General features: G+C 47.8%; 1 protein-coding gene across 1 annotated transcript; it reads right to left on the reverse strand.

The window, feature by feature from the left end:
• Positions 1 to 816: 816 nt before the first annotated feature.
• HDHD2 (haloacid dehalogenase like hydrolase domain containing 2) lies at positions 817 to 15600 on the reverse strand. The gene is made up of 7 exons (XM_075269137.1): positions 15185 to 15600; positions 10727 to 10828; positions 10168 to 10376; positions 8707 to 8791; positions 3608 to 3824; positions 1577 to 1640; positions 817 to 1148 (listed from the first exon to the last, which is right to left on the reverse strand). Exons 2-7 carry the CDS (start codon positions 10825 to 10827, stop codon positions 1045 to 1047), a joined length of 780 nt encoding a protein of 259 aa, XP_075125238.1. The 5' UTR covers position 10828; positions 15185 to 15600; the 3' UTR covers positions 817 to 1044.
• Positions 15601 to 16889: the final 1289 nt, after the last annotated feature.

Genomic DNA, 16889 nt, shown 5'->3' on the forward strand with positions numbered 1-16889 from the left:
TACATTTGGGGCTGGAAAACCCCTTTAAGTCCACAACTGGCGCAAGATGCCCCTGAATTATGAAGAGGCAGGACTTTAGTCAATAATTAAAGTACAATCCCATGAAGCTGAATTGAAATGTCAGTCAGGAACTGGAGTAGATTTCAGGGACAACTTACATGACTTATAGTAAATTTGTCAGGCCGCGTCTTGGGCTCCACTCGTCTTCGCCCGCCTGCGCAGAAGGAATGATATGGTGTAGAGATGAGCGAACACTGTTCGGATCAGCCGATCCGAACAGCACGCACCCATAGAAATGAATGAAAGCACGTGTGACGCTGACTTTGCCGGCGGCCGGCCGGTGTCACAGGTGCTTCCATTCATTTCTATGGGTGCGTGCTGTTCGGATCGGCTGATCCGAACAGTGTTCGCTCATCTCTAATATGGTGCAAAAAAGAGGGTGTGTGTCAAATATGTGCTACATTTACACCCATCTACTCCACCAAATTGGCATAGGCTAGGTTCACACTTGCACTGGGCTCTCCATCATTCGGGAACACTGAACAATGGAGAGCCCGTCCACTAAAACAAGGCTTACCACCATCCGGTTTCCACCATTTTTATACGGAAACAAGGACTTTTCTCCCTGCCAATTACGGACACTCAGACGTGAAGCTAGCCATAGATTGGTAAATTTCTCCCAATATGTCCAGCGTAAAAACTTGGCTTAAAAAAATAGGAAATTTTTTTGGTGACACATTGCCTTTCAGAACTCTACTTCCTCTTAGGACAGGCAAACCAGTGTGTCAGATCAAGAATATAAAAAACATTCTAGGCTACGTTTTCCATTTATTTCAGTACATGGCCGTAAGAGTCCTTCATTATTTCCACCTTGCAAAGACCGATGTGATGTTGTTAGCTAATGAGGTCCTGTGATCACAGCAGCATCGGCACCAATTCACACAGGCAGTCTGCACAGGGTATAGCATTAGTCCCATAGTTCTGAAAAGGAAGCGTCCGCTACTGTAGGAGTCGTGACTATGGAAAGGGATTCTCCTTACGTTCTCACAGCAGATTCTTCAGGATATAATCCACAGCCTCAGGAAAACTGTCACAGGTCAGATGTGGAGCCGGCTGGATTTTGGCCTCGTCGCCTTCCCTGTACTTCCCTGTGTAGGAGACCAGATAAATAATGTTAAAGCTGCCCTTCATCCATTGTCTCACATGTGCTATACCAGTTCACGCCAGACTACGACTACTGGCTCAGTCAGGTCGGGTCACTCTGTCTATGTCACATGCAGTAGCACAAGCATACAAAAATCTACTGGGGGCAATACAATGGCTCCGTGGTTAGCACTGCAGCCTTGCAACGCTGGAGTCCTGGGTTCAAATCCTGCCAAGGACACCATCTGTAAGGAGATTGTATGTTCTCCCCGTACTACAAAAAGACATACTGACAGGGAAAATTAAGCAGACCTGCAGTATAAAGCATGGAGGAGCAAAGGTAGAAGATCAAATGTAGCCTTTCATAGAAGACTTGGATTTTCAGGCTTCCGATAGATATAGTAGGACTAGAAAGCGTCCTATAGATACGTACCAGTCTTTACTAGAATTCCCAGCATGCCGGTGTTCTGTGCGCCCCCAATATCATCCCTGCAATCCTGTATAGAAAGAGCAAAAATATAATTTATATACACATATATGTGCGTGGGTGTAATATATACCTCATCCATTAGAGGTCAAGCTGCAAAATCATAGGGCTGGATGTGGGCCCAATCCTGAATAAGGAGTCAAGATCAGACTTCAATGGTTGCGGCCGGATAGTTCTTATACAGACCATAGACATGTCTCCACCATAACCCTGCACCTTTAAGGGCCCGTTCACACGGGCACAGAGGGGGCGGATTATGGTGCGGAATCCATGTCATAAACTGCGCCCTCACAATGGTGGTCTATGGAGACCGCTCGCGAGCTGCCCTTTCTTCAGGCGGATTCAACGAGCCGTGGTGTCCGCCTCGCGGCAGCAACGTCCAGAGTTGGCCCATTCATTTGAGCCTACTCCGGAGGGAAAAGCTGTGGCAGGCAGATTTTGGCCCAACAGTGATGCGGGGAGCCAAAATCCGCCCTTCCGCTCCCCATGTGAACGGGGCCTAACTCTGCCAAACTAGAAATTAGCCTTTGCAGCCAAACCAGCTTGTATACTGGAACATCGGTCCACCCGTAATGTAGAAAGAACAGGCCTATGGTACAGCGTTGGATAAGTTATTACTAGATAAGTCCACTAGAGGGCAGTAATAAGCTTTATATACTGTGATATAGAATACATAATATATACACCAATGTAGTAGTTAGATGACCCACGACATTATAACGTGTCTCCGGTGGGATTACATAGGACTGTACTGCACATCTTCACCCAGTAAGTTACCATACTGAAGTAAAGAAACGTAGAGATGAGCGAACAGCGTTCGACCAAGTACATGTTCGATCGGATATCAGGCCGTTTGAGATGTTCGATTCTAGTCTAACACCACGTGGCAAACTCACTAAAAATTCGTATCCCCTCCCACCTTCCCTGGCACTTTTTTGAACCAATAACTGCGCAGGGGAGGTGGGACAGGAACTAAAACAACGGAAGCATCGGAAAAAGTAATTGGCTGCCGAAATCAGGTGACCTCCAATTTATACGAATGGTGGATTTCAGATCCGGGTCATATGAGACTGTGAACTATGTGACTGTGAGACAGGGATAGCTGTACAGGCAGGGATAGCTAGGGATTACCTTTATTTAGGGGGGGATGTTACTCACACAGCTCTTTGGGGCTCTATCTGGTCGGGATCCCTGTCAGCTTGTGATATGCGGGAGCTGACTTTTCCCCATAGAAAAGCATTGGCCAGCGTTGATTGGCCGAATGCCGTACAGTATACAGCATTCGGCCAATCAACGTTGATTCTGCCGGAGGAGGCGGAGTCTAAGATCAGTCCACAGCAGTCTCCATTGTGGTCCGATCTCAGATGTAGCAGAAATGACAGAGCTCTGCTATATCTCAGATGCTGAAGCAGCTGGCGTACTTTCCAAACTTCCGGACGTGGCACAGTTCAGTCCCCTGGCGTGCGCACACTGCCGACACAGGCAATCAACTACTCGTGGCCCCACAGCACGGCCACTTCATCAGGACGCTCCAGAGGTCTCAGAGACGCCATCTTTTTCGGGCTGCAGGCCGGGCGATAGCTCCGCCCACACAGTCACCCCAGCCAACTGGAGAGCAGCTCAAGGGCCTGGGATAATGTCATCTCAAGTCCTTGAGTGTATCCCGAAGTGAACATCGGCGTTAGCGGCGGGAAGTCCGGTGGTCAACAGGGATGGTAAGTAGCCTATGTTTCAATCCGGGAGCCAAGGTATGTATATGTGCAATTTCAGACCAATCCGCTCGGCTATTTAGGCGTGATTGAGGAACAAACATCCAAACACACATTATAATATTAGTAGGATAGGATGGAAAATTAAATGCCATTACATAATGCAACTTGTCCCACAAAATAACAAGTCTTCATATGGCTAACACATGGCTTTTGGAAGGAAAGAAGTAAATTAGCTAGCCCTGAAGGTGTTAATCATCTCACTTACATCCCCTATCATGACAGCTTCTTCCGGGCAGCAGCTGGTGCTTCGTAGGGCTTCAAGGAAGAAAGTCTTCTCAGGTTTCCCCACCACGGTGGCTTTTGTGTCTGTTGCATACTCCAAAGTGGTTACAAATGGGCCAGGACCCAGTGCTAAGCCATCTTTCTTTTTGTAATACCTGGCCTTGTGTATGGCTATGATGGGGGCGCCGTCCAGTGCCAGTCTGGAAAAAAAAAATTATTTTTCTTTTTTTTTTTTAAATAGTCCATTAGTCCAGCAGGTAATGGGCCTATTTACTTACTGATACTGGCTGAGATAAGGAGCCAATATCGGTAACTGAAGCCGCAGGCCCGCAAACCCCACAATCACTATCATTATACTCGGGGAGGTCTTTTCGGACCCCCCTACACCCGAGTATAATGATCAGACGGCTAGGAGAGGTGAGGGAACATAAAAAAACACTTACCTCTCCTACTCTCCAGCAGGCTTTGGGCCTAGTTGGTGACATCACATGGACAGCGCCTGTGTCCTTGTGCGTCTGGTCCATCATTGAAGATGGCCAACATCACCGTGCCTGAGCCAGGGAGGGGCAAGTAAGTGTTTTTTATGTTTGTATCCAAACATATACAAATTATGTGTCTATGGAGAAGAATACTGTGTGCAGGGGCCACTATGGGGGATAATACTGTGTGCAGGGGCCACTATGGGGGATAATAGTATGTGCAGGGGCCATTATGGGGCATAATACTGTGTGCAGGAGGCACTATGGGGGATAATACTGTGTGTAGGGGCCACTATGGGGGATAATACTGTGTGCAGAGCCACTATGGGGGATAATACTGTGTGCAGGGGCCACTATGGGGCATAATACTGTGTGCAGGGGCCACTATGGGGCATAATACTGTGTGCAGGAGGCACTATGGGGGATAATACTGTGTGTAGGGGCCACTATGGGGGATAATACTGTGTGCAGGGCCACTATGGGGCATAATACTATGTGCAGGGTCCACTATGGGGCATAATACTGTGTGCAGGGGCCACTATGGGGGATAATACTGTGTGCAGGGGCCACTATGGGGATAATACTGTGTGCAGGAGCCACTATGGGGGATAATACTGTGTGCAGAGGCCACTATGGGACATAATACTGTGTGCAGGGGCCACTATGGGGCGCAATACTGTGTGCAGGGCCACTATGGGGCATAATAATGTGTGCAGGGGCCACTATGGGGCACAATACTGTGTGCAGGGCCACTATGGGGCACAATACTGTGTGCAGGGGCCACTACGGGGCATAATACTGTGTGCAGGGGCCACTACGGGGCATAATACTGTGTGCAGGGACCACTATGGGGCATAATACTGTGTGCAGGGGCCACTATGGGACATAATACTGTGCGCAGGGGCCACTATGAGGCATAATACTGTGTGCAGGAATGCAGGGGGGGGGGGGGGGGGTTGGTTGTGGTCTTCGGGGGAAGGGGGGCCATGTCAAAAGTTCGCCACAGGACTCCGCCATTCCTAGTTAAGCCAATGCCACCGCTCCACTGATTCCCGTGGAGAGTTTTTCTCTAGCCCCCAACATTCCCAAGCAATCAGTGCTGTTAGTTTCAGCAACCAATATGCTAATTATGCTCATTAGTGTCAGGTGGGCGGTCCTGGAATGGAGCAGTCAGACAGGGACCACCCACCTGGCAAGAGATTGCAGAATAGTTCTGCAACCAACAGAAGTGATTGTTCAGGAATGGTGGGGGCTACAGAAAAAATTCCAACTGCGCTGGAATCAGTGAAGGATACAACTGGGATTGCTTGGGGTGTTGAAATGTCCTCTTTAAAGATAAATAACTAAAATATGTGGTGGACTAGGGCAGTGGTTAATGTAATGTTCCTAATGGTTGATAGCTAATGGTTATTAACCTAGAGCCCCATATTGTATCAAGTGGGGGGTCATTTAACATTTATCCATCGATCACGAGAATGGAGGTCCCCAGTAGCATTGTCCTGGTGGAATGGTACCAGTTTTGTACGAATAGGGTGGATACGTAAGGTACACAGGTGGGGCAGGAAGGGCACAGGTTTTTGTATGGGTAAGTGGCCGGAAAACCAATGACCTGGGCAAGGCCGGGGTTCCCTCTGCGTACGTGCATTTACCTAGAAATGAGAAGACATGAAAATGCAGCATATAAGTTATAGAGAGCAGAGCGAGAACATGGTTTATATCACCTGCAGATACCAGGGTGATAAGATAAGAGGCAGTGAGATTAGATCAGACCTGATAATCCTGCCCTGCACCCTGATGACCTCCCTCGTTCTATGCAGTATACAAGAATGTATCAGCAGGGATAACAGGAACATTTTCACTTTTGCAAATATTTTAGGCTAGACCAAAGATTACCAAGTCGCCCTTCACTGATGTAAGTCACATTGCAACCACAAGGGTGCTAAGGCTGCGGATTGTAGTCGCAGAAAAAAAATCAAATCTTTTTGGGGTCCATTCACTTACATTGGTCGCCATATAGTCCTAGCTTATACAACAAATATGTGATATCATACAATAGAAAAATAAAATTAAAAAGTTCAAAAGTAGTTGTAGTATAAAATGGATTAATATATAAAAATAATAATAATAATAATAATAATCAAAAGATTCAATTGCAAAATTTTCTAAAAAACCCCAAAACAACAAAAAAACTCTAAGAAATAAAAGCAATTTCCAAGTATCTAAACCTGGTAAAAATTCTTAATAATTCTGCCGCATCTTTGAAGGAGCGTATACCAGAAGCTGAAGTCGATTTTTAGGAATTTTCCATCTTAAAAGTGTTGAGCTGTGAAGACTCCGCCCCTCACCAGCCAACCCCGCCCACCTATTGAGACAGTGCTGAAACGGGAAGAACAAGGCACAATTTTTTCGTGATAAATCTCCCGCTAACAATCGTCGCACCTTCAGTTCACCGAACGTGTACCCAAGTCTACCAATGACACAAAAATCCCTTTCATAGCCTAAAAATAACAATGCCGCAATCCCTATGTAAAACAGGTGAAGAGTCGGGGTCACCGAGGCCCAAAATAGCTACGATAATAAGGGGTTAATGTTCTACATTTACGCAGTGACGTTCTTGCACGTTATCATTGCCTTAGGCCCCATTCACACTGTGCGAGCCGTTCCATATTCTGACCCCTGCAATACTTTAACCAGAGCGGATGAGGCGGCATCGCTTAGGCTACGTTCACACTGGGACAGGTTTACGGTACTGTCTAAAAGGAAAGCTGTCTTAGATGCCCATGGCAACCAATCACAGAGCAGCTTTCATTTCATAGTCTGCCCTTGACAAATGAAAGCTGTGCTGTGATTGGTTGGTATGGGTAACAAATAGTTTTGCATATAAATCTGCCCCATTGAGTTTGCTGTGTATGTTCTGCCATATGTGGCGGGAAAAGCTCCTCCCAATCTGGCAAACAGGTAGCCAAACTAGTGTCCTCTTGGCATGCACTGGGTTGGTATACCTCCTTATCTGCTGCACGGGTCGGTATAGTCTGCGACACTATTCCATACAGAAGCCTCCCGCATAAAACTATACCGCACAGTATATGGTTATATAGTGGCGCCTGTTGGTGGTATACCACTGCCGCAGTGTGTATAGACGAGGGCGGGGCAATTATCACCCAATTATAAACTGCCATTAATTGGGTATTTTACCATGATTACGATTAATGAATGAATATGTAGGCCACGCCTTGTTTTTTTAAAATGCCACGCCCCCAGGGGCAGATGATAATAAGGGCAAAATAGGTTATAGCTCGGGGGTCCAAAGTCAAGTAACTGACCATTTGCCCCCATTTAACCCCCTGATATTGTTGTGAAGTGCAGGAGACTACAGGAGGTGAGTATGTATTGGGACAACCATCCAGCGGTTTCGTTCAGATCGAGCATGTCCGAAATGGAACTGCTGCTATTTTACTCTGAAGTCTCTTTAGATCCCAGAATGTAATGAGCGGAGGCCCAGAGGAGGCGATCAAACCTAAAAAACAGCATTACTCACCTCTCCTGGGCTCCGACATGACTCTCTCTCCTCTCCAGGCCTCTTAGATGATGTCATGAACCAGTAAGGCTTATGATTGGGCCGATTGTGTCTAGGCATCACAATGCCACATGACCGCTGAGGCCCAGTAACAGGCCTCGCTGGTCCCTGATGTCACTAAGGTAGAAAAAGAGGACAGGGAGTCACAGCGGAGCCCAGGAGAGGTGAGTAACACTAACCAAAATAACAGGTTGACGGTCGATTTCAGTTAATTTCTCCGCCCTAAAAACATTGGTTGCACGCACGTCAAAGAGGAATGAAAGCCTAGCAATATTCCTGAGCACCCTACTATATATATATATATATATATATATATATATATATATATATACGTATAAGACCTTAGCGCACGACATGCCATGTTATCTTATCTCTGGGCTGCTGGTAACCATATGGCATTCTCTCCAGGCTGGTACTACATGGCGTCACAAAGGCATCTGCACAACTGGCAACGTATTGCAATTGTGAAAGTCTTAAAGGGCACTTGTCTATTCTCTATAATATGACAACTCTGGACCATCTTTCCTTATACCTCTGCATTGTGCCGTCCCTCTGTTACTCCTCCTAAAAACATATGAATAAATTGACAATAGGGTTAAGAGTTTTGCACCTTCAGTCCCGATTGGACAGTGTCAGAGAGTGTAGGGACGCCCCTCTACCCAGTTCTCTATTTATCCTTAAATTTCCAGGAGGAATAACAGAGGAACGACGCAAAAAATATCATGACATGTCAGGAAAGGCGACGATTCCTCTTTAGCGGCCCGGTTATTCCAGGACGCGCAACCCCGGCTCTACATCTGTCCCCTTTAAGTCGAAAAAACTGAAGTAAAATGTCTGCAGAGCTGACAGATAATTGGGGCATGGCCGTGCACATCTTAATGTGTGTTCCTTATTAAAGTGGCGGTGCGGATGGCGCCGCTTTGCGCACGTTAGCGAGTCCCTCCGGAGCGGGGAGGATTAATCCGTCTGTTAAGAAGTAACCAGCCAATTACACGAGCCATAAAACGCAATCAGGCCAGGACTCACCTGAAGGCCTGATTCATGCTTTGGTAGTTGAAGTGTTCTGGAGCTAATCCTATCAGCACCGCGTTGGGACTGTCACTGGCGATTCCTGCGAGCGGAGAAGAGAGAGGTCACAGCCAGAAGACTCCGCCATAATTGAATTGTACGTGGCGTCTATAATTTAGTCATGCTTCAATACAAAGCCCAAGGAGAAAATTCTCATCAATGCAAAACCTTCCATTCTCGCTCCGGTATTAAAATACCTATCCCCTGTTCCATTATATCTATATGGCGCCCGGCACATTACAGGACGCAAACTTTCTGTAACCCTTCCCTCTCCGGTTCTCAGATCTATTTGATTCCCCCACCATATTTATTTCTAAAGGGGATCTCCAACGTCCAACCCCATTTAGATGTACGGAGGAAATTTCCAGTTGTAGAAATGTCTGCAACAAATAACTAGAGTATACAGTATTCTGGAAAATATGTGAATATCACGCAATGTCTGAACGTGGATTAAGGGCGATGTTAGCTATGGCGGTCAAAAACATGATTGTATTAGTAGACGGCAAACAATAGTGACAGCGATTTCCATAAGGTAGTTGGAAATAGATAAACAGACAAAGAGAAAGAGAAGGGCTGGAAAGCAAGGACTGAGATAGACAGACAGATAGATAGATAGATAGATAGATAGATAGATAGATAGATAGATAGATAGATAGGAGATAGATAGATAGATAGATAGATAATAGATAGATAGGAGATAGATAGATAGACAGACAGACAGATAGATAGAAGATAGATAGATAGATAGGAGATAGATAGATTGATAGATAGATAGATAGATAGATAGATAGATAGATAGATTGATAGATAGATAGAAGATAGATAGATAGATAGGAGATAGATAGATTGATAGATAGATAGATAGATAGATAGATAGATAGGAGATAGATAGATTGATAGATAGATAGATAGATAGATAGATAGATAGATAGATAGATAGATAGAAGATAGATAGATAGATAGATAGATAGATAGGAGATAGATTGATAGATAGATAGATAGATAGATAGATAGATAGATAGATAGATAGATAGATAGGAGATAGATAGATAGATAGATAGATAGATAGATAGAAGATAGATAGATAGATAGGAGATAGATTGATAGATAGATAGATAGATAGATAGATAGATAGATAGATGATAGACCCATTATGCTATAGTCAGTTCATTTTGCATTCAGATCCAGAAACCAAGTGCCAAGCACCAGGCTGAGAGATTTGGCCCAGTCTGTGCCCGGAGGTTTTCGTCCTCTCTCCTGATTCCTGAATGTTTCGTCCTTCTCGTTCTTCTTGTCCGCTCTTGTATCCCTACATAACCAGGCACTCCACTAGGAAGCTAGATTGATGCCTATTATGGCAGCCATCTTTGTGATCCAGCTGTACCAGAAACACATAGGACTGGCTGAATATTCAATTACCTTCAAAGTCGGGCAGAGCGCTATCGTCCACCAGCAGCAGGGGGCGCACTTTCTTCTGTTCCAGCAGGTTCCTTGCTGCCGTCAGAGATGTGAAGATCTCGTCCTCGCTGATATCAAACTGCAGCCTCCTCAGTCTCTCCAGCAGCGTCCTCTTACACTCTTTAGTCGTATTGGTGACAAACCGTACGGTAACCGGAGCACTGCGCAATCTGGGGAGAAACGGGACCGACAGATGGCTCAATCTACAGATCACCAGACGGTTTTTAGGATTCCTCTTTCACATAGTGTAAATCTATATAGGATAATAATTTGTTTCACTACGATTGCGCCATTTCTTCTCCATTCACATCCAAAGTTTCTCTCAAATATCCGCTGTCTGCCATCGGTTCATCGCCATTCTACAGATTCAACCTTTGCCTGAGCTCCCACAATGCACTGCTCCCTAATAACAGGCACCATTCTGAAGGCTGCTTTAGATGTGATTGGAGTAGAAAACATCATGTGAAGGGCAGCGATTGAATATTTGAGGTAGTGTTACACAGTATAATGACCCCCTTACCTCTTCAGAGCCTCCTGCGCCCCTGGTATAGCAGTGTCTTCAATATGGAGGGTGCCACTTAGATCCACCAGCACAGCCTTAAGGACACGTCGGGCAGCCATTCTGCAAAGAATAAGGGGCAGGTATATGGCATCACCCACAGACATCATAACTGGTGCTTGCTATAGGGCCCATGCGACAGAACATCTCCACCGCAGGATTCGCCGCATATTCGCATTTGTACAGCAATAACCATCGCAGATTATAATGGGGTCCGTCAGGTTGATACTGCAATGGGTGGAGAGAAAAATTCTGCTGGTGTGGACTGCGATGGAGTGAGTGCCTGAACGCTGGCGTGTGCTGCGATGGATTGAGTGCCTGAACGCTGGCGTGGACTGCAATGGAGTGAGTACCTGAACGCTGGCGTGTACTGCGATGGAGTGAGTGCCTGAACGCTGGCGTGGACTGCGATGGAGTGAGTGCCTGAACGCTGGCGTGGACTGCGATGGAGTGCCTGAACGCTGGCGTGGACTGCGATGGAGTGAGTGCCTGAACGCTGGCGTGGACTGCGATGGAGTGCCTGAACGCTGGCGTGGACTGCGATGGAGTGAGTCCCTGAACGGTGGCGTGGACTGCGATGGAGTGAGTGCCTGAAAGGTGGCGTGGACTGCGATGGAGTGAGTGCCTGAACGCTGGCGTGGGCTGCGATGGAGTGAGTGCCTGAACGGTGGCGTGGGCTGCGATGGAGTGAGTGCCTGAACGGTGGCGTGGACTGCGATGGAGTGAGTGCCTGAACGGTGGCGTGGACTGCGATGGAGTCAGTGTCTGAACGCAGGCATGGACTGCGATAGAGTGAGTGCCTGAACGCTGGCGTGGGCTGCGATGGAGTGAGAGCCTGAACGCTGGCGTGGGCTGCGATGGAGTGAGTGCCTGAACGCTGGCGTGGACTGCGATGGAGTGAGTGCCTGAACGCTGGCGTGGACTGCGATGGAGTTAGTGTCTGAACGCTGGCATGGGCTGCGATAGAGTGAGTGCCTGAACGCTGGCGTGGGCTGCGATGGAGTGAGAGCCTGAACGCTGGCGTGGACTGCGATAGAGTGAGTGCCTGAACGCTGGCGTGGACTGCGATGGAGTGAGTGCCTGAACGCTGGCGTGGACTGCGATGGAGTGAGTGTCTGAACACTAGCGTGGACTACGATGGAGTGAGTGCCTGAACGCTGGAGTGGACTGCGATGGAGTGAGTGCCTGAACGCTGGCGTGGGCTGCGATGGAGTGAGTGCCTGAACGCTGGAGTGGACTGCGATGGAGTGAGTGCCTGAACGCTGGCGTGGACTGCGATGGAGTCAGTGTCTGAACGCTGGCATGGACTGCGATGGAGTGAGTGCCTGAACGCTGGTGTGGACTGCGATGGAGTGAGTACCTGAACGCTGGCATGGACTGCGATGGAGTCAGTGTCTGAACGCTGGCATGGGCTGCGATAGAGTGAGTGCCTGAACGCTGGCATGGGCTGCGATGGAGTGAGAGCCTGAACGCTGGCGTGGACTGCGATGGAGTGAGTGCCTGAACGCTGGCGTGGGCTGCGATGGAGTGAGTGCCTGAACGCTGGAGTGGACTGCGATGGAGTGAGTGCCTGAACGCTGGCGTGGACTGCGATGGAGTGAGTGCCTGAACGCTGGCGTGGACTGCGATGGAGTCAGTGCCTGAACGCTGGAGTGGACTGCGATGGAGTGAGTGCCTGAACGCTGGCGTGGACTGCGATGGAGTGAGTGCCTGAACGCTGGCGTGGACTGCGATGGAGTCAGTGTCTGAACGCTGGCATGGACTGCGATGGAGTGAGTGCCTGAACGCTGGCGTGGACTGCGATGGAGTGAGTGCCTGAACGCTGGCGTGGACTGCGATGGAGTCAGTGCCTGAACGCTGGCATGGACTGCGATGGAGTGAGTGCCTGAACGCTGGCGTGGACTGCGATGGAGTCAGTGCCTGAACGCTGGCGTGGACTGCGATGGAGTGAGTGCCTGAACGCTGGCGTGGACTGCGATGGAGTCAGTGTCTGAACGCTGGCGTGGACTGCGATGGAGTGAGTGCCTGAACGCTAGCGTGAGCGCACACCCGGCCCAGCGTACTGTATCTAAGGTGTGCGGCCATATTCATTGTTTCCTTATCCATTGCTGTAAATGATATCCCTTGCATTGTAGTCCAGATAGGAGACGTTTCAGCCGTAATTTGCCGTGCGAGATCCTTGTGATTATCTTATCGCCGCTGATTACGGAGCCGCCGTTATCTGTCTGTGTCATCTGACTTCATTCCAGGAAGACCTTGAGAGGTGGCGTTGGTTTATAGGGCTCATTAGGAACACACGGGGTTAAGCCATTGGACGTCATGACGTGCACATTATATTGGGCCTTATTGCTAAGACATCAACTACATCTTCAAGGTGAAGGCTGCGTTCTTGACCTTGAGAACATTCGATGCCAATGATAAGCCCGCCGCACCTGCAGCCTACTGAGGTGTCCATCTTATGGATGAGAGGAATAGGGATGGGCAATTTATCGAAAAATGGCCAAAATTGACAATTAATCTGGAAACTGGTGAAACTTTTTTTGTGTCTTTAGGACAACCTAGAGGTGCGCCAAATGTATTAGGACTATCTTCATAAATTTAGCGCAATTTACTTCAAAAACATTTGGGAATGGCAGGCTTATGAAATACCAATAAAAAAAATTAAAAAAAACTAGCAAAGTACATAGGCTTTGTGTGTCTGTAAACATAGAGACTGGTATACTGGTTGTATACAGCATTACAATATTTAATAAACATGCTTAAAGGGGCTCTATCATTGGGAAAAGTCATTTTTAAAGGGATTCTACCATTAAAACCCTTTTTTTTGTGCAGATAAGACGTTGGAATAGCCTTTAGAAAGGCTATTCGTCTCTTACCTTTAGATGTGATCTCCTTAGAAATACCGGTTTTTACCGGTATGCAAATTAGTTCTCTTGCAGCAATGGGGGCGGGCCCCAGTGCTGGAAATGCGATGTGGGCGTCCCCACTGCTGCTCGAAAACAGGCTCCAGCAACGCCTCTATCTTCTGCTGGATCTTCCCCTTCTTTGTCTTTCTTCAGCATCACCTCCGACGCCTGCGCAGTTGGCTCTGCCAGTGAGACACTAGCAGAGCTGACTGCGCATGCGCGCAATTGCGGCGTCGGAACTATGTCTGCGGGCATGTGTAGTCGGCTCTACTAGTTTCTCACTGGCAATGCCAACTGCGCAGGCATCGGAGGTGACACCAAAGAAAGATGAGGAAAGAAGCGGAGGATCCAGCCGAAGATAGAGGCGTCGCTGGAGCCTGTTCTCCAGCAGCAGTGGGGACGTCCCCATCGCATTTCCAGCGCTGGGGCCCGCCCCCATCGCTGCGATAGAACTAATTTGCATACCGGTAAAACCCGGTATTTCTAAGGAACGGCGCAGCGGAGAAGACATCTAAAGGTAAGAGACGAATAGCCTTTCTAAAGGCTATTCCGACATCTTATCCACAAAAAAAAAGGGTTTTAATGGTAGAATCCCTTTAACTAATCACATCCCTGCATAGGCTTTAGAAATGCTATTCCACACCTACCTTTTGTATGTAAATTGCCTCAGTGGCTTTTGAATAAGTCTGTTTTTATTCATATGCTAATTAGCTTCCAGCCAGCACAGGAAGTTCCCAGCAGCACTCGTCTCTTCTATTACGTCTATGTGTGTGTGCAAACAGGAAGCTGAGTCATCATCATCAGTAGCCTGTGCTGTACACACCCATAGGAAACAATAGCAGAGGTGCATGATGCATCGTGCACCAGCCTAATTAGCATATGAATAAAAACTGACTTATTCAAAAACCACTGAGGCAATTTACATACTACAGGTAGGTGTGGAATAGCCTTTGTAAAGCCTATGCAAGGATGTGATTAGTTAAAAATGACTTTTCCCAATGATAGAGCCCCTTTAAGGACATTACATCACAGTCGGCTCAGCCTGTAGTGTGTTTTCCACTTTAATTTTAGGAGTGACTCCAAATCCAGGCTTCCATTGGTTAATAAACTTGATTTCCATCTATGATTTTTGTGCGAGTTTTGTTCTCATCGCATTCAAAAATTGGCTGCACAATAATCCCACGCAGGCTATTGCTCCCTCTTATCAGCCAACTGACATTGGACAGCGGTTGGAGCTAGACCAGGTTAAGGGGCGTTTGTCAGGTCCACAATGGCTCCCAGAGAGGATGGTTACAGGACTCCATCATACAATCCCTGCCATACACTCGCTATGGCAGCACATTATAGCATTACTACATCCTACAGTTTCTTCTCAGAACTTCTTATTATGGCTCCTAATTCAATGCAAACAACCAATGCACTGGACGAATGTAAAGAGAACCAATGCACAATGCAGACCCGCAGTGCAGACCAGTAATCCACGGACTAATACACTATAACCCGAGCGCCTCACCTCCTAATCTGCAGCACTGCCGTCCTCTCATGTACAGTACATAGGTGTCACCAGTGACGCCTGTCCTATTGTAGCCGTAGTTCACTATTTGAAACAATCAGGCAACACTGCGGACAGCCTAAGTTAGAAGAGGGCCCTTGGCCTGACTTACTTGTGCGTTCCACGCCTCAATGCTGCTGCAATAACTGACCTCATAAATGCGGAAGTGAAGCGTGGAACGCATAGACTTGTAGCCTATAGTGACATCCTGCACGTGTAGTACTATAGTAATCACCAGCATGTCCTGCAAGGAATGCTGGGTGTTGTAGTTTCACATGTGTTGGAAAGACAGACATTTCATCAACATAGTAACATATTACTTATATGAAGGAGATCAATAAAACCTAATGCCCTGCGGTCTAATCTGATGTGATGATGACTATTTAGCTATATTGTGCTGTATGTAGCGCATGCGGCGTGTCTGCTGGTAGATCCGTCTTTCTTACTTTAGCAGTCCTAAGGAAAATGTTTGTTCTCGTACCGTGTTAGCCAGTGGGTAGGAAATATAAAAAAACAAAAAACTTGATAGTCTTCAGTAGTTGATACCTTTTTAATGGCTAATTAACATACCTCCCAACTTTTGAAGAACCGAAAGAGGGACAAAATGTGCGGCGCACTAATTTAGCCCCGCCCACTTTTGTTTTGCCTCTGCCCATTCTCATTAATTTTTCATGTGCCCGCAGACAGGATAATCCTCCTACAGTCACCCGTAATTATATGTCCCCCCTCTATCTCTCCTCCAGTTTCATATACACCCTTCATCTCTGCCCCCAGATTCATGTCCCCTCCATCTCTGCCCCCAGATTCATGTCCCCCCTCCATCTCTGCCCCCAGATTCATGTCCCCCTTCCATCTCTGCCTCCAGATTCATGTCCCCTCCATCTCTGCCTCCAGATTCATGTCCCCTCCATCTCTACCCCCAGATTCATGTCCCCTCCATCTCTGCCCCCAGATTCATGTCCCCCATCTCTGCCCCCAGATTCATGTCCCCTCCATCTCTGCCCCCAGATTCATGTCCCCTCCATCTCTGCCCCCAGATTCATGTCCCCCATCTCTGCCCCCAGATTCATATCCTCTCCATCTCTGCCCCCAGATTCATGTCTCCCCATCTCTGCCCCCAGATTCATGTCCTCTCCATCTCTGCCTCCAGATTCATGTCCCCTCCATCTCTGCCCCCAGATTCATGTCCCCCCCATCTCTGCCCCCAGATTCATGTCCCCTCCATCTCTGCCCCCAGATTCATGTCCCCCATCTCTGCCCCCAGATTCATGTCCTCTCCATCTCTGCCCCCAGATTCATGTCTCCCCATCTCTGCCCCCAGATTCATGTCCTCTCCATCTCTGCCTCCAGATTCATGTCCCCCCCATCTCTGCCTCCAGATTCATGTCCCCCCATCTCTGCCCCCAGTTTTATGTCCCTCCATCTATGCCCCCAGATTCATGTCCCCTCCATCTCTGCCCCCAGATTCATGTCCCCTCCATCTCTGCCCCCAGATTCATGTCCCCTCCATCTCTGTCCCGATTCATATCCCTCCATTTCTGCCTCTAGATTCATGTCCCCCATCTCTGCCCCCAGATTCATGTCCCCTCCATCTCTGCCCCCAGAGTCATGTCTCCACATCTCTGCCACCAGATTCATGTCCCTCCATCTCTGCCCCCAGATTCAT

Source organism: Leptodactylus fuscus, chromosome 1 (genome assembly GCF_031893055.1).
Source record: "Leptodactylus fuscus isolate aLepFus1 chromosome 1, aLepFus1.hap2, whole genome shotgun sequence".
NCBI lineage: Eukaryota > Metazoa > Chordata > Amphibia > Anura > Leptodactylidae > Leptodactylus > Leptodactylus fuscus.

Coding starts and splice junctions, on each gene's coding strand:
- HDHD2 (XM_075269137.1), bottom strand. CDS start 10,827: ATGGCTGCCCGACGTGTCCTTAAGGCTGTGCTGGTGGATCTAAGTGGC. Junction 8,792..10,167: donor CGCTCTGCCCGACTTTGAAG/GTAATTGAATAT, acceptor CTCCGCTCGCAG/GAATCGCCAGTGACAGTCCC. Junction 1,149..1,576: donor GGGAATTCTAGTAAAGACTG/GTACGTATCTAT, acceptor TCTCCTACACAG/GGAAGTACAGGGAAGGCGAC.